Raw genomic sequence first — 26,331 nt, forward strand, 5'->3', positions numbered from 1 at the left:
CTCAGACCCTTGCAATCCTCATTGTCCCCCTACCTTTGTCTTTGTTTCAAAACATCCCATTTGTTCTCCCTTTCTGTTTACCCTTGTGAGGAGCGCTTTTATGTGGTTTTATGCCTCTGTCACGTTAGCACTAATGGATATAATATCTACATCAAATCCCAAACATTCTTTTTAGCATTTCAAAAGAAGACATTGCAACAAAATTCATAAGATGATGTTGCTAGAAATATAACAAAAAGCCTTTAAACGCAAATGCAATGAAGGAAGTATTTATTTCAGAACTAAGAAATCCTAACAGGGCCTTTCTCATGCTCTCTCTCTCCCTCTCCCTTTCCCTCTCCCTCTCCCTCCTTCTCTCTCTCTCTCTCTCTCTCTCTCTCTCTCTCTCTCTCTCTCTCTCTCTCTCTCTCTCCTGCTTGATCACTCTGGCTCCTTCTCACTTGCTCTCTCTCTCACATACACTGATATATTATAATAAAATAATTGAATTAGTTTAATAAAAATATTTTATCTAGCAGTTGAAGAAAATAGAAAAACATAGGCAGAAACTTTAAATTTTAAGGAAGATTATTTTATACTTTAGTCTGAACATCTAAATTAGATTAACAGAGCAGAGGGAAATAATGTCACACACTTGAACAGGAAGTCACACATGAGATCTGGACATTAGTTTTTGTTGTGCTTTACACTGCAGCCCACTTAGTGTGATGGAGATACCAGAAATTCAGATTACATAAGTCATAGAAAAACTATCTGAAGCATCTTGGGAATCAAGATAAGATGAATCATGTGACATGGAACTGAATCTATGGAAGTCACAGAGGCAAACAGCAGTTGAATTGAGGCAAGTATTAACAAGAGCTGAGAAGCAAGGGATTTAGTCACATTGAGTGCCATGGCCGATGCTCAGTCCGTGAATTGAGGCAAGTATTAACAAGAGCTGAGAAGCAAGGGATTTAGTCACATTTAGTGACATGGCCGATGCTCAGTCCGTGAATTGAGGCAAGTATTAACAAGAGCTGAGAAGCAAGGGATTTAGTCACATTTAGTGACATGGCCGATGCTCAGTCCGTGGGAGTTAGCTTCCCCCAGAGAAGGTGGTGAAAGAATTTCTGTACAGGGGAGAAGGAGGCCCCGCTGGCCATGAGGGCCATTCCTTCTCTAATACTATGGAGCGTTATGATAGATTTAAAATTGAGTAGCTCCTTCTTAATGAGTTCTAGGTGGACGTTCACGGAGATCCTATGGAAAAAACTTTTAACCGAGTGAGAGAGGAGACATGACCATTTTTCTGTCCATTCATGGAACACATAAATGGAGACATTAAATGAATGGTCATAAAAAGGAATCTTTTTATGAACTTTTTATGAACAAGATGAACTTTTAGAGAATCTGAATGAAGTGATGTCCTAACAGAGATGAACAGAACTTCATTTACTCTCTTACATCCAATGTATTATGTTTTGCATGATTTCTTTTATATTATCTACTAGATATAACACAAAACCCTTGTGAAGTCAAAAAAGAAAGAAATTGCATTTTCTAAAATATACTAAAATTTAGACTCAGAGAAAAAGCATAGTTTAGACTGTGTCCTAAACAATATCCAGTCATTAATTCATCTAATTCCAAGTATTATTACCTTGTTCCCTGTAGTGCCATGATATTTGATCAAAGCCATATTCAGGCCTGGCAGCCTGGTATAACGCTAAATATAACGTTAAACAAAGCATACAATCTGGGTTTGGGGACAGACAAGTCAAATACAGTGCAAGGAATGATGGTTGTAAAAATTTTTTGAGAGCTGTAAATCTGGAGAAAGAAGAAGAGGAGAAAGAGGAAGAGGAGGAAGAGGAGGAGGAGAAAGGAGGAAGACAATGAGGAGGAGGAAGAAAGAAAGAAGGGAAGAAGGAAGGGAGGAAGAGGGGGGAGAAAGGAGGAAAAAAACATACTTTAATTCTTTTAGTCTTTATTTTCAGTACATATTAATTGCACAAAGTGAGGAATTTCATTGTGACATTTCCACACACGCATATAATCATATTCTATACTTTTAAATCACATTCACCACCTTTATTACTCTTTCTTATTGCCCTCTCTCTTTTTTCCTTCTCTTTTCTAATCCTAACAACCTACCTTTTAATTCCAAATCCTCCCTCCTCCACTAATTTCCACATATGAGAGAAATTATGCAATACTTGTCTGTGGGACTGGCTTGTTTCACCTCACATTAACATTAGTTTCACCCATACACAACATAATTTTATTCTTCTTCACAGCTAAATAAAGCTCTATTGTGTGCATACATATATAATCTTTACCATAATCTCAAGAAGAAAATATTCTTTATTTACAAAAGGAAACTGTAAGGGCCAAAATGTCAAACAAAGTGGCGCTGTAGCTCAAGTGGTAGAGCGCTCGCCTTGAGCTGAAGAGCTGAGAGACAACGCCCAGGCCCAGAGTTCAAGCCCCACGACCGACAAAAAACAAAAATAAAAAAACAAAATGTCAAACAACTCACCCGAGGTCACAAACAGACAAATAAACTCAATGTTTTCATGTCTTAAATAACAGGGAATACAATTGGCCCAAACATACATATGTACTATTAAAAAGTATTCTGAGTAGGGGAAAAACAAAGGAGGAGGCAACAATGCTTGATAAGAAATGTACTTATTACCTTGCTCATGTAATTGTAACCCCTCTATATGGTATTTTCACAATTAAAAAATGTAAAAAAAAAAAGTACTCTAATATCCAGGTGTGATGGCTCATGCCTATAATTCCAGCTACTTAGAAGGCAAAGATCAAGGAGGATTGCTGTTCAAAGCTAATTGGGGCAAAGAGTTATTAAGATTTCATCTCAATGAGTAGCTGGGCATTGTGGTATATGCCTGTCCCCCCACCTTCCTGAGAATGGTAAATAGGAGGATTGAGGTCTAAGCCAACCCTAGAATCATACAAGATCTTTTCCGAAGTGAAAAGGACTTGAGAGACAGCTCAGGTGGTAAAGGACCTACCTAGTAACAAAAATCCCTGAGTTTATCCCCCAGATTCACAGAAGGAAATTGCTAAATGCTTTGCTTACAAAGTCTTAAGAGAAAAGCCAGTCCTCCCAATCACCTTGCGAATGGCCAGCTGTACATCTTTGTTCCTGAGGCTGTACACCATGGGATTCAGCAGTGGGGTAATAATGGTGTAGGTCACTGTCACTAGCCTGTCTTTGCCTGTGGTATATTTGGTGGAGGGTCTCAGGTAGACGAAGGATGCAGATCCGTAATGGACGGTGACCACAATGAGATGAGAGGCACAGGTGGAGAAGGCCTTCCGCTTGCCGTCGGTGGATGGGATCTTCAGGATGGTGCGGACAATGAAGCTGTAAGAGATGCAGATGAAGGTCAAGGGCACAACGAGCAAGAAAACCCCGCAGAGGAAGATGACCATTTCATGCACGTGACTCTCAGCACAGGCTAGACGGATGACTGGTGAGATATCACAAAAGTAATGGTCAACCTTGTTTGGACCACAGAAAGGGAGACTGAAGACCAAATTTGTCCCTACTAGAGACATCAGGAAGCCGACAGCAATGCAAGTTCCTGCCAGCTGCTTACACACTTTCCAGCTCATGAGAGTGGGGTACCGCAGGGGGTGGCAGATGGCAGCATAGCGGTCATAACCCATCACCCCCAGCAGCAGGCAATTGGTGAGGGCAAACCCGAGGAAGAAGTACATCTGGGTGGCACAACTCACGAAGGAGAGCGTCCTCAGGACAGAGAACAGGTTAATAAGCATCTTGGGCAGGATGACAAGTGTATAGAAGATCTCTGAGGTGGAAAGAACACCCAGAAAGAAGTACATGGGTGTGTGCAGGCTGCGGTCCAAGCGGACCACTGAGATGATGATGACGTTCCCACTCAAGATGACCAGATAGAGGCAGAGAAAGACCCCAAAAAGGACAAACTGCAGGTCCCCGAGGCTGGAGAAACCCAATAGGAGGAACTCCGTCACCAAGGAGGAGTTAGCCATGAAGAGCTGCTCGCCTGGACTAAAAGTCAATCAGACAGAAGTACCGTTGTCCTCCTAAAGCAGCCATCCCAGTCATGTCTGAATGAGGCAAACGTGGGAGAGAGAAGGGGAGAGTTTTAATGAATTGGGAATTATTGTACATTGAAATGCACTCATGTCACTACCTTCCTGCCAGTAATTTTCCTGTGAATCGAGGGACAAGTTCAGGCGATGACAGGCAATATCTGCTTAATTTTTCACTTGTTTAATCTATACAGAAGCATTTATCTACTTTACTTATTATTTTGAGTGATCAGACTTTTTCCTCAAACTCAGTAAATATACTGATATATATATGTATATATACATGCACACATATAAGTAATAGCATCAATATCTGAGTATACGTGCACACACGCACACACACACACACACACACACACACACACACACACACACACGCACACACGCACACACACACATACCTTCTCTTCACTTCCAATCTAGAGAAGCATCCATTGATCACATGCCCTTTGGTAGCACAGTTCCCAGGCACAACTAATTGGTTTTTCTGCTTCCACAAAGCCACCCATTAGAACTGATTCGGTATCAAACTACTGCCACTATCTTAGAACTAACTTTATGATTCTCTAAAACTCTTATCAGCCACTAGACCTGACCTCTCCTTATAGAAAACACATGGCTAGAAAATTTAGTGTCACTTCAATGCTGATGGTCCGTTTATGTTTTACTTTTGATATCCCTGACTTAGAGGATCAACAAATTGTCACCTCAATAAGGATCTGCCTCAGATTTCCTGAATAAGGAGGTTCAGATACTTCCAAACCCTAAAGCCACTGAAACAGTTATCATTTCTGGAACTCTCTGAAAGTGTTATCATTTCTGGAACTCTAAATTTAATGTCTTTTCATTAAAACATTTTATCCTTTCTCACCTTCTGTCCAATGTGCTCCTCTATCTAGATTCTGCATCTCAATAGAGTTTCACCATACTCTTAGTCATGACAGCTCTACTTTCTACGAAACATTTAAACTCACCAGTTTTCTTATCTTCCAGATCTGATTTATTCTTTGTCCGAAGAACCTCTACAATCGATTCATTCTTTTCTGCAAGAAATTAGCTCTTGCTGAAGACTATTATAAATGGACTCCCTAGATTACCACCACTTACTTCAAACCATCCTCCAGAGATGTTTTGCTTTACATAGGACAAATCTTATTTTATTACCTAAACTAATCAGCCCTAAATCATCTGTAACATATTCTAGAGTCTTCCTACTTGTCTCAAAACTACCTTTCTACTCATAACTGCCACTTCTTCCATACTTCAACATTAGGGCATTTTTAAATATTATGGCATTTTTTTCACAGTATTTCCAACATCTGGAAATATCCCATTCTTATGTTTTTGTTGACATTATCCTTTTATATCGTCTTTAATCAGCATACCAGGGGATTTCAATTCAATGTATCCATTTGGGAGTTCCTAACATCACCCCTTACTCCATTCTCCCTCATCTCTCCTAAACCCAACTCTCTTAATTTCATGGATTTCTCCCAATTTTCAATTTGAAGACATGACTTATGAAATCTTGTAGCATGCTAACCATGCTATATGACTTCTTCTGAGTTTTTTTTAGTAATCACTAAAGGTATCTGTTTCAACACTATTGTTATAAATGTTTGCCTTCAAGTCTATGAAGCATGCCCAATATCTGTCACCAGTGTTCAGTATATGCTAAAGGCTATGAAGTTTGTTGAAAAAAGTAAATATGAATTATCCAATTCCTCCATTAACTCATTATCAGACTCCCAGGTAGATGGCACTTGACTCTAGGAGTTTTCCAAACATGTTAGTCTTTTAATTAATTAACTTTCTGAAGTTGGGAGTTAGGATGTAGGGGTATGGGCAGAGCACTTGCCTGACACCTGTGAGAGCCAGCTTTCCTTCACAAAACTGCAGGAAAGAGGAAGGAGGGAGAAGAAAATAGGGGGAGGAGAAGGAAGAAGAAGTAGAAGAGGAGGAGAATGAGGAAAAAAGAGGAAGAGAAGGAGGAGGAGAAGCAGCAACAGTAGCTAGTTTATCTACATTTCCAATCCAGTAGTCTTCATGCTTACTATTTTATTGTTCATTTAAAAACAATTTTGTTGGTCAGGGGGCCTGAACTCTGGGTGCTGTCCCTGAGTTCTTCAGCTCAAGGCTAGCGCTCTACCACTTGAGCCACAGTGCCACTTCTGGCTTTTTGTACTTATGTGGTGCTGAAGAATCAAATCCAGGGCCTCATGCATGTAAGCACTCTACCACTGAGCCAACTTCCCAGCTCTATTTTGAAATTTTAACACCTTTACTTTGAAGTTTGAATTACTTTGCAGCTAACTAAATTTCTGTTACTGTTGTTTTGCTTCAACAAAGGTTTAACAAATTTTTAGTTTGGCTTGAATGAACTATCACTTTTATATTTCACTAAATTGCTTTATTGCAAACTTAATGACTAAGAAGCATACATTATGCATTTGATTGGGGCAAAGTCCCCAGCTATGTTCTTCCTGGAACATCACCTCCACCATTCACTTGCCAGGTTTCTTTTCTACAGCTAATATTTAGGGGTATAAATGGGAGTTAAGTCATGAGTAAAACACCACAATTTAAAATTTTACCTACTACTAAATTACACATAGACCTCGTTCTTCAGATTATGAAATCATAGTTCCTAAATAGAACATTTCAAATTCCTTCAAAGCTGAGTTCTGCTGCAACATGACATGTAGGTGTCTTCATTCTTGAGCACTTCCTGCTGTTTCCTGAAGGAGGTTTCTGGAAGTGTCTAAGTGAAATTTGCCAACATGTTTCCCTGTTACAATTCAAGAAGCCTCTTCTTTCATTTCCCAGACACTTTATACCAGACCACAAGAAATAGTCCACATCAGAATATCACCTGTTGTCTTCTCTCTATAAATATCTTAGGTGTTGCTTCAATGGATATAGCCAATGGTCTTTGATTTTACATTGGCTAAGACCTCTGTGCCAATTACTTCATTGGTAGCTGAAATCTCTACCTCCTTAGGGAGCTAATTACCACATTGTACCTAAATTGTCCATATTTTCCCCAATTATGAAGTAGCATCATAGATGGTAATACACTATAAGAATTATTTGGCCCAAGAGAAGGCCCTTTCTAATACACCATGGAAATTAATTGGCTTCCCCTCAGACAACCTCTGGACACTTATTAGAAAGTAGAGGGTTTCTTGGCACCATTTCTTAAACTAGACATCAATGAAACTGCCTCCTTTGGGTTTTCCAACCCTGTGCTTCCAGATTTTCATTTTCATAGCTTTTTAATGAATAATTGTCTAGAATAATGTGTTTTGTTGTGGCCATTTTTAATGCATATAACATGCCAAGAAAACTCTTTTTTAAAGATAACGTATTTCCCACTTCCAAGTCTAAAAGAAGGAAGAAAGATATGAAGAACAGAGGACAGAATATTAGAATGTCAGAGGCAGCATAAATATTTAAGACTCAGAGGAAACATGTTTTATTCCTGCAATTTAATATGAATTTAGTAAATTTGTTCAATAAATAAAAGAAGTTTGGAGTTGTGGAGAAAAATGTGATTGATTGCACCTTGGTTTAGATATTTGAAGAGTGCTTTGGAGCTCTCCATATTTTAGGTACCACACTGATTCTTTCTCATATAACTTCCAAATATTTCAGCTGAAAAATGATCAAATGCTAAACACTCATGGATGTCTCTTAGAAAAGCTCTTACAAACTGCAATTCTATGAGTTATGACAGGGATGCTTGCAGAAATAGGAAGTTAAGAAAAAGCAAACCCAAGTTTTTAACTGAGGAATAGTAGTGACCTCTTTATCCTTAGTTTTATCTATGATTGGGACAATGACTAGACCTTTTTTGCTGAGAAAATTCATCCACAGGCTTTATCTTCCTTGTAGATGTACAGAAGATTAAAGACAACCAGACCTTTTGCTTTATACTTCTCACCTAGAAAGCCCTTCCCCTTAAATGGAGATAGATATTTTTTGGCCACTATTCTATAACTAAAGTTACACTGTAACCGTTTATAAACTCTGATATTTAGAGTCTGGCACCTTCTTCTTCCTATTTCTTAGGACATCTTTTAATATTTTTCCATCCTAACCACCATATTTTGGGGAAGCTCAAGCAACCCTTGAAGAATCCATGTGGCAGAAAACCAAGACTCTTGCCAACATTCCCAGCTGAATACAATCAGTAGCAAACATGAACTAATGTGCAATGTAAGTAAGCAATGTTTAGATGGCCCAGAGGAACAATCAAGTTGGATCTGTATAGAGAAAATGCAATCTGTCCCCACTGATCTCTGTCAAAATTGTAAATTCATGTTCAAAATACATAATTATTGCTACTTTAAGCAATTAAAGTTCAAGATAGTTTGTTAGACAGCAATAAATAATGTTTTAGATGTTAGTATCCAAAGACAGGATGCAGTTGTAATAAAAATTGAAGAGCTAAGAGGTATACATGTCTGTATACCTGCCCTGGGAGTCTGAGTCCAGCAGGGGTACACAGTGAGTTCAAAGTCAGCCAGGGCTACATATTAAAACATTGTTTCAAACAAAACTAAAAAAAAAGATGTAAAACAATTTCCCTTGAGTTTAGAAGCAGTGGTATGGGGAATCTGCATGGAAGGTGAAAGTACCATGATAAATCTCTTAGGATTTTAAGAATTTTTAGAGTTTGGCTGAAAAATCAATAATCACCTTTGGGTGTTGGAAATTTTAATAGTACTGTCTCAGATTATAGCTTAAAAATAATTTTTAATAAACTTACAGGTCTTCCTTAGGAAATCTCAAGTGAGAATATAGAAAACACCATTCATGACAAAACATAATTTAGTGATATTAATGTGTACCTAGTCAGTATTCAGACGCCTTTTCTAAACTATACTGTTGGTCATCCTGATTGTCTCAATAAAAGTAACAAGAAAGAGTATCACTCTAGGTAACTGTGGGTGCTATGATAAACAGGATAGCTTCTTCCTCTACTCTATCATGAGCTTTGTGGAAAGTCAACTTTGAAGGGGAAATGAAATCCACTAAGGCGATATAGAAAAGAGCAGCACAGATGCTAGTTCCTTTGTCATATACTGTTATAAGATGTAAAATATGTGACATAAAGTTATATTTTTTCCTGTAAAATTAGAGAAAATTTAAAACTTAAGTGCTAAATATGATAAAGGAGTAAATGGTAAAAAAAAATTGGGTGCAATAGTTTATATGAATTTAGCCATATCAAAGGAAGCTAATTAAGTGGGTCCATGGGTGGACCTTAAACACTTTAGACTTAACTACATAGTAAGCAAACTTTTCTCCTTATGTGCATGAAAAAAAAGTTTATGCATGAGATATATAGCTTTTGACAAACTTTTAAGGAAAGTTTATTTCAATATGTGATGTAGAAAAATTAAGGTTATACTGGCCATGCCAATGGCTTCTTGACTTGTTATACACACAGCTATATTCTGTATTTTTTTAATATTTGCCAATAAATAGCATCATAATACCTTTTTCTACAGAAAAAACATGCCATAATTGTGTGTGTGTGTGTGTGTGTGTGTGTGTGTGTGTGTGTGTGTGTGTGTGTGTGCTGGTCCCAGAACTTAACCTCAGGGTCTCAGCTCTGTCCCTTACCTTTCCCACTTAAGACCACCCCTCTACCCCTTGAGGCACAGCTCCTCTTTTGGCCTTTTGCTGGTTAAATAGAGATAAGAGTATTACTGACTTTGCTGTTTGGACTTTTCAAACTTTGAGCTGCAGATCTCAGCCTCCTGGGTAGCTAGTATTACAGGCAAGACTAACCCACACCTGGCTGCAATGATATTTTCAAGCAAATGTTTTTCTTAGTTTCATTGGATCACAAAGATTGGAAGAAGAAAATAGGCCAAGTATTGATTTTTAATATAAAAAAGAATCAAATATATTCTTAGGAAACTATTGAATTCTTACATGTTCTATCTTCCTCCTGAATACACAGTTGGAAATTACATTGCATCTTCTAGGGACAGAGTAGATTGTTATATGAGGCTTAAGTAATTTAAAGGTAGAAATCTTCTGTCATTGGCCTGATACTCCAGGCTGTAGAAATGACACTCTGTGTGATGATGAGTGGCAATGATGCTCATTTCTTTTTCTTTTGTATTAGATATGGACAAATTGGTACAAAGTCATTCTAGAATCAATTAAAAAAGGAGTTTGCCCTATAAAATCTCAGATTGGTGACACAGAAAGAGGGCCATTTCTCAGAACGAAGAAGCAAATTCACAAGGTGTCATCTCTACCTCAGGAAATATGGCCTAAGATCCCAGAAGGCAATTCTTTCAGAAACCATAAAACATCCGGTGCCGGTGGCTCACGCCTGTGATCCTGGCTACTCAGGAGGCTGAGATCTGAGGATCATGATTCAAAACCAGTCCGGGAAGGAAAGTCTGTGAGACTCTTATTTCTAATAAACCACTAGAATACCGGAAGTGCCACTGTGGCTCAGGTGGTAGAGCACTCATCTTGAACTGAAGAGCACAGGAACAGCACCCAAGCACAGAGTTCAAGCCCCACGACCGACACAAAAGAAAAGAAAAGAAACTATTAAACATCCTTATGTGAGGACAGTCTCATGGTCCCAAGAGCCCCTCATCAGAGGGGCTTCCTTCCACCTCCCATTGTAATTTTTTTTTTTTTTTGGTCAGTCGTGGGGCCTGAACTCTGGGCCTGGGTGCTGTCCCTGAGCTCTTTAGCTCGAGGCTAGCACTCTACCACTTGAGCCACAGCAACACTTCTGGCTTTCTTTCTTCTGCTTATATGGTGCTGAGGAATCAAACCCAGGGCCTCATGCATGTGAGGCAAGTGCTCTACCACTGAGCCACCTTCCCAGCCCTCCCATTGTAATTTTTAAGCAAACAGTCACTGCAGTAAGATGAAGAAGTGGCTGCTAAGGTACACATCAGCCTACATTGCTCCCAGCAAAGCCTGCCTTCCCTAAAAAAGACCAACACCAAGAACAGAGAGAAATTTTGGCTTTAGATTGAATTTACAATTTTTAGTATCATACTGACCTGGTTATTTCACTTGAAAACATGAAGAACATTGACTTGCAGATTAAAATTAAAAGTATTTAAAAATAAATGTATTCATTACCTTACTTATGTAACTGTAACCTCCCATTCATCACCTTTTCAATAAATTTTTTAATGATAAAAAATAATTTTAGAAGGTTTTTTGTTTGTTTTTTGTCAGTGGGGGCTTGAACCCTGGGCTTGGCCGCTGTCCCTCAGCTCTTCAGCTAAAGGCGAGCGCTCTACCAATTTTCCAGTGGTTAATTGAAGATAAGAGTCTCACAGACTTTCCTGCCTGGGCTGGCTTTGAACCACGATCCCCAGATCTCATCCTCCTGAATAGCTAAGATTACAGGCATGAGCTACTCGCTCAAGGATAAAAAAGTTATTTTAAAAAAGGGATTGTAAGAAGATAAGCATTTCATGATGTGATCCTAAAGTCTTATGTTTTTTCCTTTAAGGGAGTTTAGAGGTGCTAATGATCAAATCCAAGCTTTGAGCATGCTTAGAGTTCTACCATTGAACTACATTCCCAGTCCCAAGAGTACTATAATTTTTCAATTAGATATACTATGTGTTATTAAAAGAGGGTATTACTTATGAAAAAATTAAAACATAATATTTTTTAAATTTTATTTTACTTTATTGTAAAGGTGATGTACTGAGGTGTTGCCGTTACATAAGTAAGGTAATGAGTGCATTTCTTGTTGAACAGTGTTGCCCTCTCCTTCCTTTCCTCTCACTTTCCCCTCTTACCCCCAAGTAATGCTTTTTTTTTTGGGGTCCGGTCGTGGGGCCTGAACTCTGGGCCTGGGTGCTGTCCCTCAGCTCTTCAGCTCAAGGCTAGCGCTCTACCACTTGAGCCACACCACTACTTCCGGCTTTTTTCTTTTTGCTTATGTGGTGCTGAGGAATCGAACCCAGGGCCTCAAGCATGCAAGGCAAGTGCTCTACCACTGAACCATCTTCCCAGCCCCTAAGTAATGCTTCATATATATGGTTTCAGAGATCCTTTCTTTCTGCCTAGCACTTTCCTGATAGCAAGTTGGACATCCTTGTTCCTGAGGCTGTAGACCATGGGGTTTAGTAGCGGAGTGACAATGGTGTATGTCACTGTCACAAGTCTGTCCTTATTAGACACGTACTTTGCTGTAGGCCTTAAGTAGATGAAAGAGGCACAGCCATAGTGAATAACTACAACCGTGAGGTGAGAGGCACATGTGGAAAAGGCTTTCTGTTTGCCTTCTGCTGAGGGAATCTTCAGGATAGTCCTTAGAATGCAGAGGTAAGAAACACAAATAAAGAAAAAGGGAACCACAAGGACAAGAACCCCACAGATGAATATAACAAGTTCATGGGCATCTGTATTGGTACAAGCCAGGCGTATGACTGGTGAGATGTCACAAAAGTAATGGTTGACCTCGTTAGTGCTACAGAAAGGGAGGCTGAACACCAAATTTACCACGGTAAGAGAAGCCAAGAAACCTCCAATCCCACAGGCAGCTGCCAACTTCCCACATACCTGCCAGCTCATCAGGATGGGGTAATGGAGAGGATGGCAGATGGCTACGTAACGATCATAACCCATTACCCCCAGCAGCAAGCAATTGGTTATGGCAAAACCAAGGAAGAAGAACATCTGAACGGCACAGCAGGTGAAGGAGATTGTCCTAGACACAGAAAGTAGGTTAAGGAGCATCTTGGGTAAGATGACAAAAGTATAGAAAGTCTCAGATGTTGAGAGGATGCCAAGGAAGAAGTACATGGGTGTGTGGAGGCTCTGATCCAGGCGGATGATACTGACGATAGTGGCATTGCCACTGAGAATGACTAGATAGAGAAAAAGAAAAACCACAAAGAGATCAAGCTGAACGTCACCAAGGCTTGAGAAACCCAGGAGTAAGAACTCAGTGATCACGGTGAGGTTTTCTGCCAATACCTGTAATGAAAAGGGAAAGAACTAAAACATAGCAGGTACATGATCGAGGAAGCTCTCACCTGTGTTGCATTTTGAAGATGCCAGTAAAGGGTTTTTGTCTTTTACTTGCCTGGTTGCATATCTAGGGATCTTGCACATTCCCTATTTTGTGCCCCCTCCCAATTCCATCTTCAAAGCCAATAAAGCCACATCTCTCTCTCTGAGTCTCTCTACCACTTTTAATGTCCCATATGTCCCCTATGGTTCCAACAGAATATTACAAGATAATCTGTCTATTTGAAAGTCAATCAATTGCATCTGCAAGCTTAATTCCAATTTTGATACATATTGTTCAATTTCCAGGCTTTAGAATATCAGCATCCTTGAGGGTTTATAATTTTTCTTACTACAACTAATATAAGCAAACAAAAAAATGCAGAAATGAATTTCATTTAAGAGGAGGAGGATACAGTCAAGAATCCAATGTATATCCTACAAAATTAAGAACAGTGAGGGAAGGGTTGAGTAGAGGAAAGATTGGTAAGAATGTTGAAAGGGGTGGCATTGATCATGATTATGTTCATGAACTGCCTTGTTAAATGGTAATTCCTTTTTACAGCTACTTAAAGATAATAAATTTTAAAAGTGAATTCCATCTATAGTAGTGTAGAATAATTATTAAATTTGACCAAGAAAATGTGGGATCTTTACACTGAAAACAACCAAATATTTTCTTCTTACTGGTGTTAACTTTGTTTAACAGTGATGGGCGACATTAAGGAAGATATGAGACCATCACATTCATGAGATAAGGATTCAGTAAAATAGAGATGATTCCTACCAAATTGATCTCTAGTTTCTGAATAATGCTTATCAAATATTAGGCTGTTTTTATAAAGAGGATCATACAACTACATGAAAAGGAACCAGACTAGAAAAACTAAGCAAAGGAAAACTAACAGTAGAGAATTTTTACTTCTTGATTTGAAACTTTCTCTTAAGGTACAGTAGTATCAAAAGGTACTAACATTAAAATACATAGACAGAACAGGAGGCTCAGAAATTAAATACTCTCAAAAGGTACCATTATGAAAATGAACACAAATACTACAAATGTTAGACATTTATTGTAAAACATATTTCTAATAAGGTATTTGCACCCAAATATGAATGGTGTTAGAGAGACAGTAGTTTGGGGCAATGAGTAGGAATGTGAGGTTCAGATGCAGGTAACTTGTATTTGGGTCCTCTTCTTCCATTGAGTGACTGTGCAAACCTGGGCAATTTCCTGACTTCTCTGTTAGAGATTTCTCATCTAGAAAGTATGTTCCCTTGAATATTGAATGTATGCAGGTAAAATACAGAAAACAAAACCTGATACATGAGAATCATTCCGTCACTGATATATCTTTTACTGTTTATTATTCTGGTAGTCACATTCCTGTTTAGATGACTCCTCTATTCTAAGATGGTAAATTTAAAACTTTATGATTATCTGCTAGTGAGATTATAGAATGAATTTAGTGACCAATATCAGCAGTTTCAAAGTTTAATTAGAAACTAGTTAAGAGAAGAGAGAAAACCAAGAGCCTCTACATACAGCTTAATAAGCCATTATTTAAAATGAATCTGAATCACTCATCTGATGAGGGACACCTGAGTTGATTCCATATCTTGGCTGTGGTAAACAACACTGCAGTGAACATGGTTGTGCTGGTGGCTTTTGTGTGGCCTGGTTTATGGTTCATCAGAAAGAATGATATTGTACCATTCAGAAGGAAATGGAAAGATGTGAAAAAAAATTATTTTAAGGGAAGTAAGCCAGAAACAAAGAAACAGGCTGCATTTATGGTAACTAGAATGTGGCTATAAATCTACAAGTAAATATACTGACTGACTAATGATACATATATATAAAATGATCAATGATATATACACATATGTATATGCACACACTGAGAAATGATCAATTATATAGGACTCTAGACATTCACACATTGAGGCCAAAGGAGAATATACACAGAAGTGGCTGACAAAGGCTCAATAGCTATGTACATATGATCATATAAAATAATGTTCTATTAAATGAACTCCAAGAAAAGGAAGCAAGAGACTATTTTTAGTTACCATTGTTGCTGTTTTTGTTTTCTTTTCCTTTTGTCATCTTTGTTAGTTGGTTCACATTTGGGAGGGAAGGAAGGGCACACAAAAGGTAGAACAAGGGTGAACAAGATTAACAGTGGTATTCACTAGACATTATGTGGGAAATGAGCTATACATCCTACGGGTAGGAACAGGAGGGAGAAACTGGGAGAGAGCAACAGAAGGGGAGACATGGTTCAAAAAGAATTATACTCATAACTTATTACCTGATTTATGTAACTGCAACCCCACTGAATAACAACTCTACAGTAACAATAAAAAGTGAATTTGTTATTTTAATCTATGAATGTTGATGTGCACATACTTGCTAATTAAAATGTATTTGTAACTTTATCTTGCAAACGGAGCTACAAAGAATGCACAAATCAATCAGCCAAACAATCAAGTCAACAACACCTCATTGAGATGAACCTTACCTCTATAAGGGCCCTGATTCTCATATGTAGTCTTATTATCATAAGTGGTTCTTCTCTAGAAACAGAATCTGAAGAAAATCAGTGCTTGAGAAAAGAAAAATAAATGTCCCATGAAACTGTTTTCAATGGTTTGTTTCTCCTCTTTCATCCTGCAGACTAAAGGCAGACATTGAAAGCATAAATTCAAGCTACAGTTTTCTTTTAACCTCCATTCATGTTGACCTAGGAAGGGTGATTGAAGAAATTATTTCCCAGTTATTTAGGAAACAGAGATACAAAAAGGCATGTTTTTCGGACATGGAAACCTCTTGCAGGAGACAGGAGAAAGCAAGAGAATAAATGGCAAAATAGATGTTGACATAGTTGACAAGTGGTAGAGCTAGAGACATTAAAATGTACTTTTTATTAAGTATCTTCATGTTTAAAAATCCTAAAAAAGTTAGAAAATTCCTTAGCAAAGAAAATAAAAGGAAGAAGAGTTGAGAAGGAATGAAAGCAAAGGAGAGAAAAGGAGAGGAGTTGAAGAGAAAGGGGGAGAAGAGGAAGGAAAGGGGGAAGGAAAAAGAGGGAAAGGGAGAAAAGAGAAAGGAAGGGAAAAGAAGGGCAAGAATGCAGTAAAAAAAAAAATCAATGCAACTGGTCGCCGGTGGCTCATGCCTGTAATCCTAGCTACTCAGGAGGCTGAGATCTAAGGATCACAGTTCAAAGCCAGCCCAGGCAGGAAAGTCCGTGAGACTCTTATCTCCAATAAAGCACTAGAAAACCAGAAGTGGTGCTGTGGCTCAAGTGGTAGAGCGCTCGCCTTGAGCTGAAGAGCTGAAGGACAAGGTCCTAGCCCAGAGTTCAAGCCCCACGACTGACCAAAAAAAAAAAAAAAAGAAAAAGAAATCAATGCAGACCTAACAAAATTAAGAAAAGTGAGGAAAGGGGTGGATGGGGAGGGAGAGATGAAATGTTGGAAAAGGTGTCATTAACCAAGATGCATTGTATTCATAAATTGCTTTGTTGTTGAATGGCAACTTCTTTGTATAACTACTTAAAGAATATAAATATCTATTTTTGAAAAAAAAAGTTTGTTGGTAATTAACCTTCTAATGATACTTTAAACACATCTAGAACTACTAGAATTCATCCCAAAGTTCTAATCATATGGAACTTCATGTAATTCATTGAATATGAGTCATATTGTATAACAATGTCTTTTGGGGGCTGGGAAGGTGGCTCAGTGGTAGAGCGCTTGCCTTGCATGCCTGAGGCCTTGGGTTCGATTCCTCAGCACCACATAAGCAAAAAGAAAAAAAGCCAGAAGTGGCACTGTGGCTCAAGTGGTAGAGCGCTAGCCTTGAGCTGAAGAGCTGAGGGACAGCACCCAGGCCCAGAGTTCAGGCCCCACGACTGGACCCAAAAATAAAAATTAAAAAAAAAAAGTCTTTTGGGTGTATATTTGGGTAAATTCTTTGATGTTTCAAATCATTTTCTAGCAAGTCAGTTTTCTACTTTCTTTTAAAATTTTTTTATTTTTTTAATTTTATAGGTGATGTACAGAGGGTTACAGTTACATAAGTAAGGTAAATAAGTACCTTTCTTATCAACCTTGTTACCCCTTCCTTCATTTTTCTCTTACTTTCCTCCCCTCCCCCCAAACCCTTCCTGCAAGTTGTACAGATCATTTCCAACCTATTGTCTTGATATATTTCTGTTGCATTGGTCCTTGTACTTTGTCTCACCATTCTGTACACTAAGGGACAGCTACTTTCTCCAGTGTTTGAGATACATTGAAGATAAAAAAAAAAAAAAAAAACAAAGATCGTTGTTGTCATGAAACCTAATTCTGCACCCTCTCACCTTCTGGATAATTCTCAATAATTCTCTTTCGTACCAGTGCAATGAGCTCCTAGGAGGTAAAAGCCAGGTTGTTGTTCACCTGACAAAAGTTTATGTCAGGCACCATTTCTCTTCCTCCACCAGCATCGTGATTCCTAGTAAATAGCTTAAATATTCAAAATCTATGTGAGTAAATGATTACTCAGATGAAAAGATGACAAAATCATTACAACGGATTTGTAACTATTTTATGTAGTTGGAAATTGACTTACAGTGAACAAATAAGAAGATAAAGGTTAATATTGTGAAGAAAGAGGTAGGTCTGAATTTGTTTTATAAAAAAACATGAAATTTACACTTTAGTTTGGTTTTGGAGTTTGAGTGATGGCTTTTTTTCCCCTAGTACAGGGTGTGAACTCATGACACTACACTTGCCTATCTTTCGTAATTGCTTGGCAATCTGCCACTTGAGCTACACTTCCAGTCCTGATTTTGTGGATGATTTTAGAAATAAAATCTCATGGAATTCTCTGCGTAGACTGGCTTTAAATTTCAACCCTTTGATTCTCAGCCTCTTGAATAGATAGATATGAGCCACCAGAGCCTGGCCATTTTAGCATTTTAACATTTTTAAATTGTTTATTCTTATTATAAAGGTAATATACAGAGGAATTACCATTTCATAAGTCAGATAAAGAGTAAATTTCATTTTGGACAATATCACCCCTTCCTTTGTTCTCTCTCAGTTTCTCTCTCCCATTCTTACTCACAAGTTGCATAGTTCATTTTTAAATTAGTTTCTACTGAATACCACTGTTACATTTGTTCATCCTATGTCCTTCCATTTTATACCCTCCCCCAGATAAGCATTTTTAAACAAATAATTGGATCTTCTTAAATTTTAGTTTTTTTACTAGTGTTTGGAAAGGGTAGTGGACAGTATAATTTAAAATGACACCTAGAATTATACATTACAAAATACTGTTTTTTCTTTCTTTCTTAATTCCTTCCTTCTTCCCTTCTCCCCTCCCTCTTCCTTCCTTCCTTCCTTCCTTCTTTCCTTCCTTCTTTCCTTCCTTTCTTCTGTCATTCTTCTTTTTTTTTTTTTTTTTTTTTGTCGGTCGTGGGGTTTGAACTCTGGGCCTGGGCGTTGTCCCTTAGCTCTTCAGCTCAAGGCGAGCGCTCTACCACTTGAGCTACAGCACCACTTCCGCTGTCATTCTTCTTTACTTCTAAAGATTAGTGATCTAAAGGTAGAATCTTTGAACTTTCTGCATTCTTTCTAAATTTCTTTCTAACCTTAAAGCTTCAACCTTGTCTTCCAATCCAGCTTCTTTTCCTATCACCCTCTTGCATTCCTTCACTGCTATGTTTATGTAGATCCCAGATTTAAGACAGTCTCGACACTTTTAGCATCAACCATGAGCTAAAATATATCACTAGCTATTACCTTTAGGATAGCATAACTATATCTGTAAGATTTTAGATCATGTAATCTCTTTGAACTGCTTATGAAATTCAGAAGATTAACATGAACAAGTTTCACATCTTTTAAAGTACAAATCTTGCCGTACAAAGGAATACAGTTGTCCAATGTTCTAATCATTGCCCAGGGCTGTAAGAACCAATCTGAGGAATTTGCTACATCTGACACATTCTAACTATACCACACTTTTCTCTCCCATTCTCTTAAAATTTTCCAAAGAGGAAAAGACTCACCATTTCACTCTTCAAAACATTGACCATTATGCCTCTTCTACATGGTCTGGCCAACTAAAAATCTAATGATTGCTATTAATAGTATTTTGTTCTGGTAACCAGAATTAGCCTCAATGCCCTGCTTGTAATTTCACCATCCAGCACCATAGGGAGCCATTAATACATTGTGTCTGTCAAAATTCTGCCTCTCCTCAATTAGCAACTGTCATCCCATGAGAAAATGGACTTCAAGTGTCTTTTGCCAAATAATAAACCATGGAATAGGCCTGGGGAATTACTTATTTCCTGTAGATTCACTGTTAAAATGATTCATTTCTTAGTGGTACTGATGAACATTGCCAATAGAAAAAGCTAAGAACTCCTCTTGCAAATGCTTCCTCCTTTTCTTCTTTTCATACGTTTTGGTTGGACAATAATGACCACCTCCTATTGTTTCCAAATGCCAATCTAAATTTTAGATTTTAAGGAATGGCAAAGCAATGGATTGACAGGTAAAAGCACTATCATGAAGTCAGCAGAGAGTACTCTGGGAGGTGAAACCATGTATGGATTGTTTTTTCTTGTTCAGTGTCAGCCCAAGAAAACTCATTCTCCAAAACTGAAAAACTTTAATTTCAGCTACCTAAAGCTACTGAGGATATAGTATGAGAGTGGATATATTTCAGATATAAACATGCCAACTTCCATTTACCTAGGCACTAGATAGGAAGAAAAGGGAAATTAGATAACTTCATGATGAAGGCTTGAAACAACATGTGTTTATTGAATACACACTGTGTATGCTGAGATGTGTGGTCAGGATGTGATATGCCGTATCTCAATCTTATGTCAGCCCAAAGCAATAAGAAAGAAGACTATGTCAGCTTTATTTCCAACAGGCAGATAAATAAGAGACAATGTCAGAACATCTCTAAGGTAGCATAAGCTGGATCATTGAGTCAAGGGAAAGAATAGCCACGGACATGTAGTAAGATGTAAAGGAGAGATTTTCATCAAGTTTGTGACATTTGACCACATACTTCATCTTTTTCATTCTGAGATGCCTCTGAGAAACAGAAAGATAGCCAACATGTTTTACCATCAGTGCTATGATAGAAAGATTTAACAAAGAAAATCCCCAGGAAAGGCAAAGGCACATCAATCTGCAATTTGAAGAGGTGAAACAGGACCCAAAAAAGGGCTCTTGAGGTTTGTTGCAGAATTGATGGGACCAAGTTTGCTCATTATCTTTATGAAAGGGATAGAGATAGATTTTCCACTTCTGTCCATTGGAGCTAGATATGTAGATACATCTTTGCCTCCTCATTTTCTCAAATCGGCTTGAATGCATCTTTTCCGTCCTATTAGCCTTTGTGTGACCAACAGTTACTGTAGTAAAATATAATTCAATTTGTTCTGGAACTGAGCAATCCTTTTCCTATCTCCTTTAACTTCTTAAGAGTATCACAAACAGAAGAAAGGAAAAAAAATGTGTCAACTTCACTGAATTTCATTCTCTTTACAGGTAAAAAGTTCTCATGCTATAGCACAGTTGGTGAATTAAATGAGAAAAAAATATATGTGGAAGTATACCTTTTTCTGGCACGTATAGCCATGAATATTTTGTTAAATTGGTTCTTTGATTACCAGGATATAAATTCTGGCCCAGGGTTCTTCTAAGAGCTGCTTTGAATTCCTTGTTTCTCAGACTATAAATCATGGGATTGAATAAATGAGTGAGGATGGTATAAGATGCAGATATGAAGATGTCTTGACCTGAGGAGTGATTGGTCTTATTGATGAAAGAGGCACACCCATAGTACACAGCCACCACAATGAGATGGGGCACAGGTGGAGAAAGCTTTATATCTTCCAACAGAGGATGGAATCTCTAGATGGCCCAGATGAAGTGGATATGAGACATAAGCAACAATGGGAAAACTAGAACAAACACTCCAAGCATGAATATAACCAACTGACTGAGACGGGAGTGATGAGGTGTCGGCTTAAGAAAAGGGGAGATATCACAGAAGAAGTGATGGAGCTGGTTGGAAGAGTGGAAGGGCAGGTGGAACACAAAGGAGGTGGTAACTGGGGAGACGGTGAAGCCACAGACCCAGGCCGCAGCCACTAGCCCCATGCACACCCCACGCCCCATAAGCCATGAGCACGGTGTAGCACAGCGGGTTGCAGATGGCCACGTAGCGGTCATAGCCCATGGCTGCCAGCAGGAAGGAGTGGGAGCAGCCAAGGAAGAGGAAGGTGAACATCTGGATGGCACAACCCAGGAAGGAGATGGTCTTCCTCTGGGCCAGCAGGTCCACCAGCATCTTGGGTACGATGATGAAGGTGTAGCAAGTCTCGGAGCAGGAGAGCACAGAGAGGAAGAAGTACATGAGGGTGTGCAAGGCTCTGTCCAGCACAATGGTGGAGATGATGATGGCACTGGTACCCAGAGTGAACAGGTAGAGAATCAGGAAGATGGCAAAGAGCAGCAGCTGCAGCCTGGCCAGAGATGAGAAGCCCAGGAAGACAAACTCTCTCACCACTGTCTCATTGACCCACTCCATACAGGGGCACTTCCAGATAGGAGAGGCAGGGACAGGGGTAGAGACCAGGTTCCAGGATTATAAAACAGAAGAGATATACAAAAACTTACCACAATGTTTGGGGGTGGCAGGCATTTTTAGATATTTGGGAGCATCCCTCCATGGTCTGCTGAGGAAAGAACAGATTTCATTTGTGTGGCAGTGTAATTGACACCATTCTGTGTAAGAAACAAGTTATCTTCCAAGGATTAGAAAGCTGCCTAAATGGTTTCCCTTTCATCTTACATATGGATTGTTCTTGTTCAGTATCAGCTCAAGAAAACTCATTCTCCAAAACTGAAAAACATTAATTTCAGTTACCTAAAGCTACTGAGGATATAGAATGAGAGTGGGTATTCTTCAGTTATAAACATGTCAACTTCAGTTTACCTAAGCACTAGACGGGTAGAAAGGGAAAAATCAGACAACCTCATAGGGAAGGTTTGAAACAACTTATATTTATTGAGCACTTAATGTATGCTGAGATATGTGTTCAAGTTGCAATGAGTTATCTCAATCTTATGTCAGTATCCAACACAACAAGAAAAGAGAAAATTTAGATTAATAAAAGGCAAGGTAGGAACATCTCTGAGGTTCTATAAGCTAAATCACTGAATCAAAGGTGGGAAAGAAGGTAGCAGTACTTTTTTTTGTCCATCATGGGGCTTGAACTCTGGGCCTGGCTGCTGTCTCTCAGCTCTTCAGCTCAAGGCTAGCACTCTACCACTTGAGCCACAGCACCACTTCTTATTGGAGATGAGTCTCACAGACTTTCCTGCCCAGGATGGCTTTGAACCATGATCTCAGATCTCAGCCTCCTGAGTAGCTAGGTTTACAGACATGAGCCACCAGCACCCAGTGGTAACAGTATTTTAAAGGATATGTTTTTCTTGTTTGAGGAAAGAATGGACACTGAAATGTAGATATAGTCTCATTTGAGTTTGTGACATTTCATAACACACTACATCTTTTTCATTCTGAGATGCCTCAGAGAAACAGAAAGATAGCCATAGTATTTTTATCATCAGTGCTATGATAGAATGATTTAAGATAGAAAAATAGGCATTCTATTTAGACAAGTATTCATAGAACATAAAGTAAAAGTTCTAAGCTTCTTCCATTTGTAGTGAGACCATCCAGAGGTTTAGGGAACTGTGTGATTTGGGAAACACATATAACTTGCACATCTAAGCTCCTTATTTTTTCAACTATCTTTTTTAATCTTTTATTTATTTATTTATTTATTTATTTATTTATTTATTTATTTATTTATTTATTTATTTATTTTGTCAGTCATGGGGCTTGAACTCTGGGCTTGGGCACTGTCCTTGTGCTCTTCAGCTCAAGGCAAGTGCTCTACTGCTTGAGCTACAGCGCCACTTCTGGTTTTCTAGGGCTTTATTGGAGATAAGAGTCTCACAAACTTTCCTTCCCTGTCTGGCTTTGAACTGTGATCCTCAGATCTCAGCCTCCTGAGTAGCTAGGAACAGGTGTGGAGCCACCGGCACCCAGCTTATACTTTTATTTTTAAGTATTATACAAAGGAGTTGGCATTTAACAAAGTAGTTCATGGATACAATATATCTTAATCAACATCACTCCACAAGCTCATTATTCTAAAGAGGATGAATAAGAAATAATCGAAATAAGCTATTAGATGCATGGAATGTGATGAAATAGAAATTTCTCCAAAAAAATATCTTGTTGAAATAGTTTTATTTAATGTAGAAGTTGTACTATGACCCTTAGGATCTTTTCTAACTCAGAGTCAATGATTTCTCCCCAGATAGTCTCAGAAGTCCTCTTAAATACTCTAGAGTCTAAGCATGGAATTCAGCTTATGGCGTTGAGGGATGATACTCTTGTGTCTTCTGTTTCTAACTCAGGTATTCTACCGGGGGTTTTATATAATCTGGATTTAAATAGAAAATACTCAAAGGTGCTAGATGTCCTCACAAGTGGGAGAAGCTAGTTTTCACTTGTAAAACTTTTGAAATTTTCCTAGTGTTTTTCCTGCATTTTTCACTTTTGGTTTTGGCAGTACTTGGGTTTTGAACTCAGGTCCTTATACTTCCTAAACTGATCCTCTTACTACCAACCTGTGTTTTTAGCCCTGGTTGTTCCTTGTTATTTTTGAGATAGTGTCTTGCTTCTTGCCCAGGATTGATTCACTCATGTTAAATTTCCAAGTAAGAAGGATAACAGGCACTAGCCACCACAACCAGCAATTCTTTTAGAAAGTGTCTCAAATATCATTTTTTCTAGGCTGGCTTCAAAGCACATTCCCAACCATCTCAGTTTCTCAAGATTACAGGCATGAGGTGCACGTTCCTAGTTTAAAATATTGCTTCTTATGCAATAAGAATAAGTAAATAAGCAGAATTTTTATTTTCACAAATATACCTGAAATTTTTGAATTTTAGAGAAATAAGAAAAGAGAAAGTAGAGTTTCTCGGTTAAGTCATAAGTCAAACAATCAATAAAAGGAAAAAAAGAAACGTTCTATAAATGAAGGAAAGAAAGCCAGGAAATGGAAAAAAGGGAAGGGGAGGGAAGGAAGGGAAGGTAAAGGGTCTTGTTTGGAGCAAGAATGACATAATATTTTAAGATCTAGAAAAATTATAAAAACTATATGAATAATTTCATATCACTGTTACCTGGGGTAAAAAAGTGGACCCTGATTATCATCATCATCATCATCATCATCATTATTATCTTTAACATTTGTACAAAGGATTTGCCACTCAATAGGAATGCAATACATCTTGCTCAATGTCACCTCTTTCATCATTCTCCCCCACCCTTCCCAACCTCACCATTCCCTCAGTTTTCTTAATTTTGTAGAATATGCATTGGATTTTATGACTGTATTCCCCCCACCTCTTCATTTGTCTTCAACCTACCCCTTGATTCCACCCCCTACCTTTTTGATTACCCATTTCCAGGTCACTGGAAAATAAATATCAGGAGGTATGGTGTTTGTTTTGTTTGACCATGAGTTAGCCTTTCTAAGGAATTACATTGTTGGAGTTCTCTTGGATACCACACTAATGTTTATATTTATGTATTATAAATTAATTCTAGCTTCCATAATGAGAGAAAACATATATTCTTTGTCTCTCTATAGGCCCTGATTCTTATTTTTATCTCTTCTACTCACCAGAAATGCCATCCATTATCTTCATGGGGGATGGAAAAGGTAAGAAAAGAGTTCTTAAGCACTACACATCACTCAGGTCCAGGATATACAACGTCCAGGAATAGATCAATGTTAACACTGCTACACAAATGTCTATACTTCTCTCTTTCTCTTCTTAATTCAGAGAGAAACATTTTCTCAGTATATGGGAGGTTTCCCACATTAGTAGACTCTAAGGCACAGATCAGAGCCTGAAGAAATAGTAGAAGAGAGGGACTCTGCCTTAAGACATTAGTGTCACAGAGCCAGTCCCCTCTATCCATCACTCAGATCCTTCAGATAGGACACTATCTCTAGAGGTGACAATGGCCAATGTAAGTGATGGTTATTAGAAGATTGTGCTGTGATCACTGGGGATAGTTCTACTGCCTTTCTAGGCTAGTTCAAACCCATTACCTTGAGGCTAATTAGAAGACAAGTTTATTTTGGAAAAATTATGTCCCCAGTTTCTCAAAGGTGACCTTAATCGATGAGCCTGGGGAATTAGAGCCATGAGAGTAATTAGTCCATGTATGCACTCAAAGTTGCATCTGTTGATGCCATCTGTAAGGGATTCTGAAGAAAAACTCGCCACAGTCAAGCACATAGAAAATGTTCATTGAGTTTTAAGTCAGGATACTCATGGTCCAGAGCTTTAGTGTTTGTACAATGCAAAACACCATCAGAAGCACACAGAACATCATTTCAAATGTTTTCTGTGCAACATTATATTTAATATAGCTACTTACAAATTCTGTGCTGATATTGCAGGTTGAGCAATTTTTTTCTTCATAACATTATTATACAAATGAATTTAAAATAATGTTATATTACAAAGGACTGCAACAATGAGATTTACAAAACGTTATGTCGAAAAATGAACTTTACAACTGGTGGGGGGGTTGGAGGTGGGGGGTTGGGAGATCGGGAGGGGGAAGGGGACAGGGAGATGGGAAGGGATGGGAAGGGGAAACAAAGGAGGAGGCAACAATGCTTGATAAGAAATGTACTTATTACCTTGCTCATGTAATTGTAACAAAGGAATTTTGTTACATAATTATTTTCCCATGCCTCTGACTTCAGAAATTCTCATTAAAATTTGAATATTTGATCAGACACTAAATATTTGACAATCTATTTCAAATCTACATTAAATTACATGCTATGGATATATTTCGTAAAATAACTAAATACTTGGTACTTATCAGTTTCATCCAAACTGATCTATAACTCAATATAATCCCGTTAAAATCTCTGCACAAATTGTGAAGTCAGCCTGAAAATTGCTTCTCTAAATTTGTGTGCAGAGATAACACAGTTCTGAAAAAAGGGACAAGTGGTACAGGGCCTCATTTTTTCTAGTAGTGGGATTAGTCAGCAATCAAAAACAACAGGCTTAATGGTGCAG

General features: G+C 38.3%; 2 protein-coding genes and 1 pseudogene across 2 annotated transcripts; all 3 read right to left on the bottom strand.

Annotated features, from left to right (window-relative positions):
• Positions 1–3,084: 3,084 nt before the first annotated feature.
• LOC138812143 (olfactory receptor 10R2-like) lies at positions 3,085–4,029 on the bottom strand. Its single transcript, XM_070000068.1, has one exon. The coding sequence runs from the start codon at positions 4,024–4,026 to the stop codon at positions 3,085–3,087; it is 942 nt and encodes a 313-aa protein (XP_069856169.1). The 5' UTR covers positions 4,027–4,029.
• Positions 4,030–12,126: 8,097 nt separating this feature from the next.
• Positions 12,127–13,107, bottom strand: Or10r2 (olfactory receptor family 10 subfamily R member 2). Its single transcript, XM_070000017.1, is given in 1 exon segment — positions 12,127–13,107. A coding segment is annotated over 1 exon segment (981 nt).
• A 6,981-nt stretch (positions 13,108–20,088) lies between these two features.
• Positions 20,089–21,727, bottom strand: LOC138812078 (olfactory receptor 10K1-like; annotated as a pseudogene).
• Positions 21,728–26,331: the final 4,604 nt, after the last annotated feature.

The sequence above is a fragment of the Dipodomys merriami genome, unplaced genomic scaffold (genome assembly GCF_024711535.1).
Source record: "Dipodomys merriami isolate MVZ:Mamm:240054 unplaced genomic scaffold, mDipMer1.0.p SCAF_56, whole genome shotgun sequence".
Taxonomy (NCBI): domain Eukaryota; kingdom Metazoa; phylum Chordata; class Mammalia; order Rodentia; family Heteromyidae; genus Dipodomys; species Dipodomys merriami.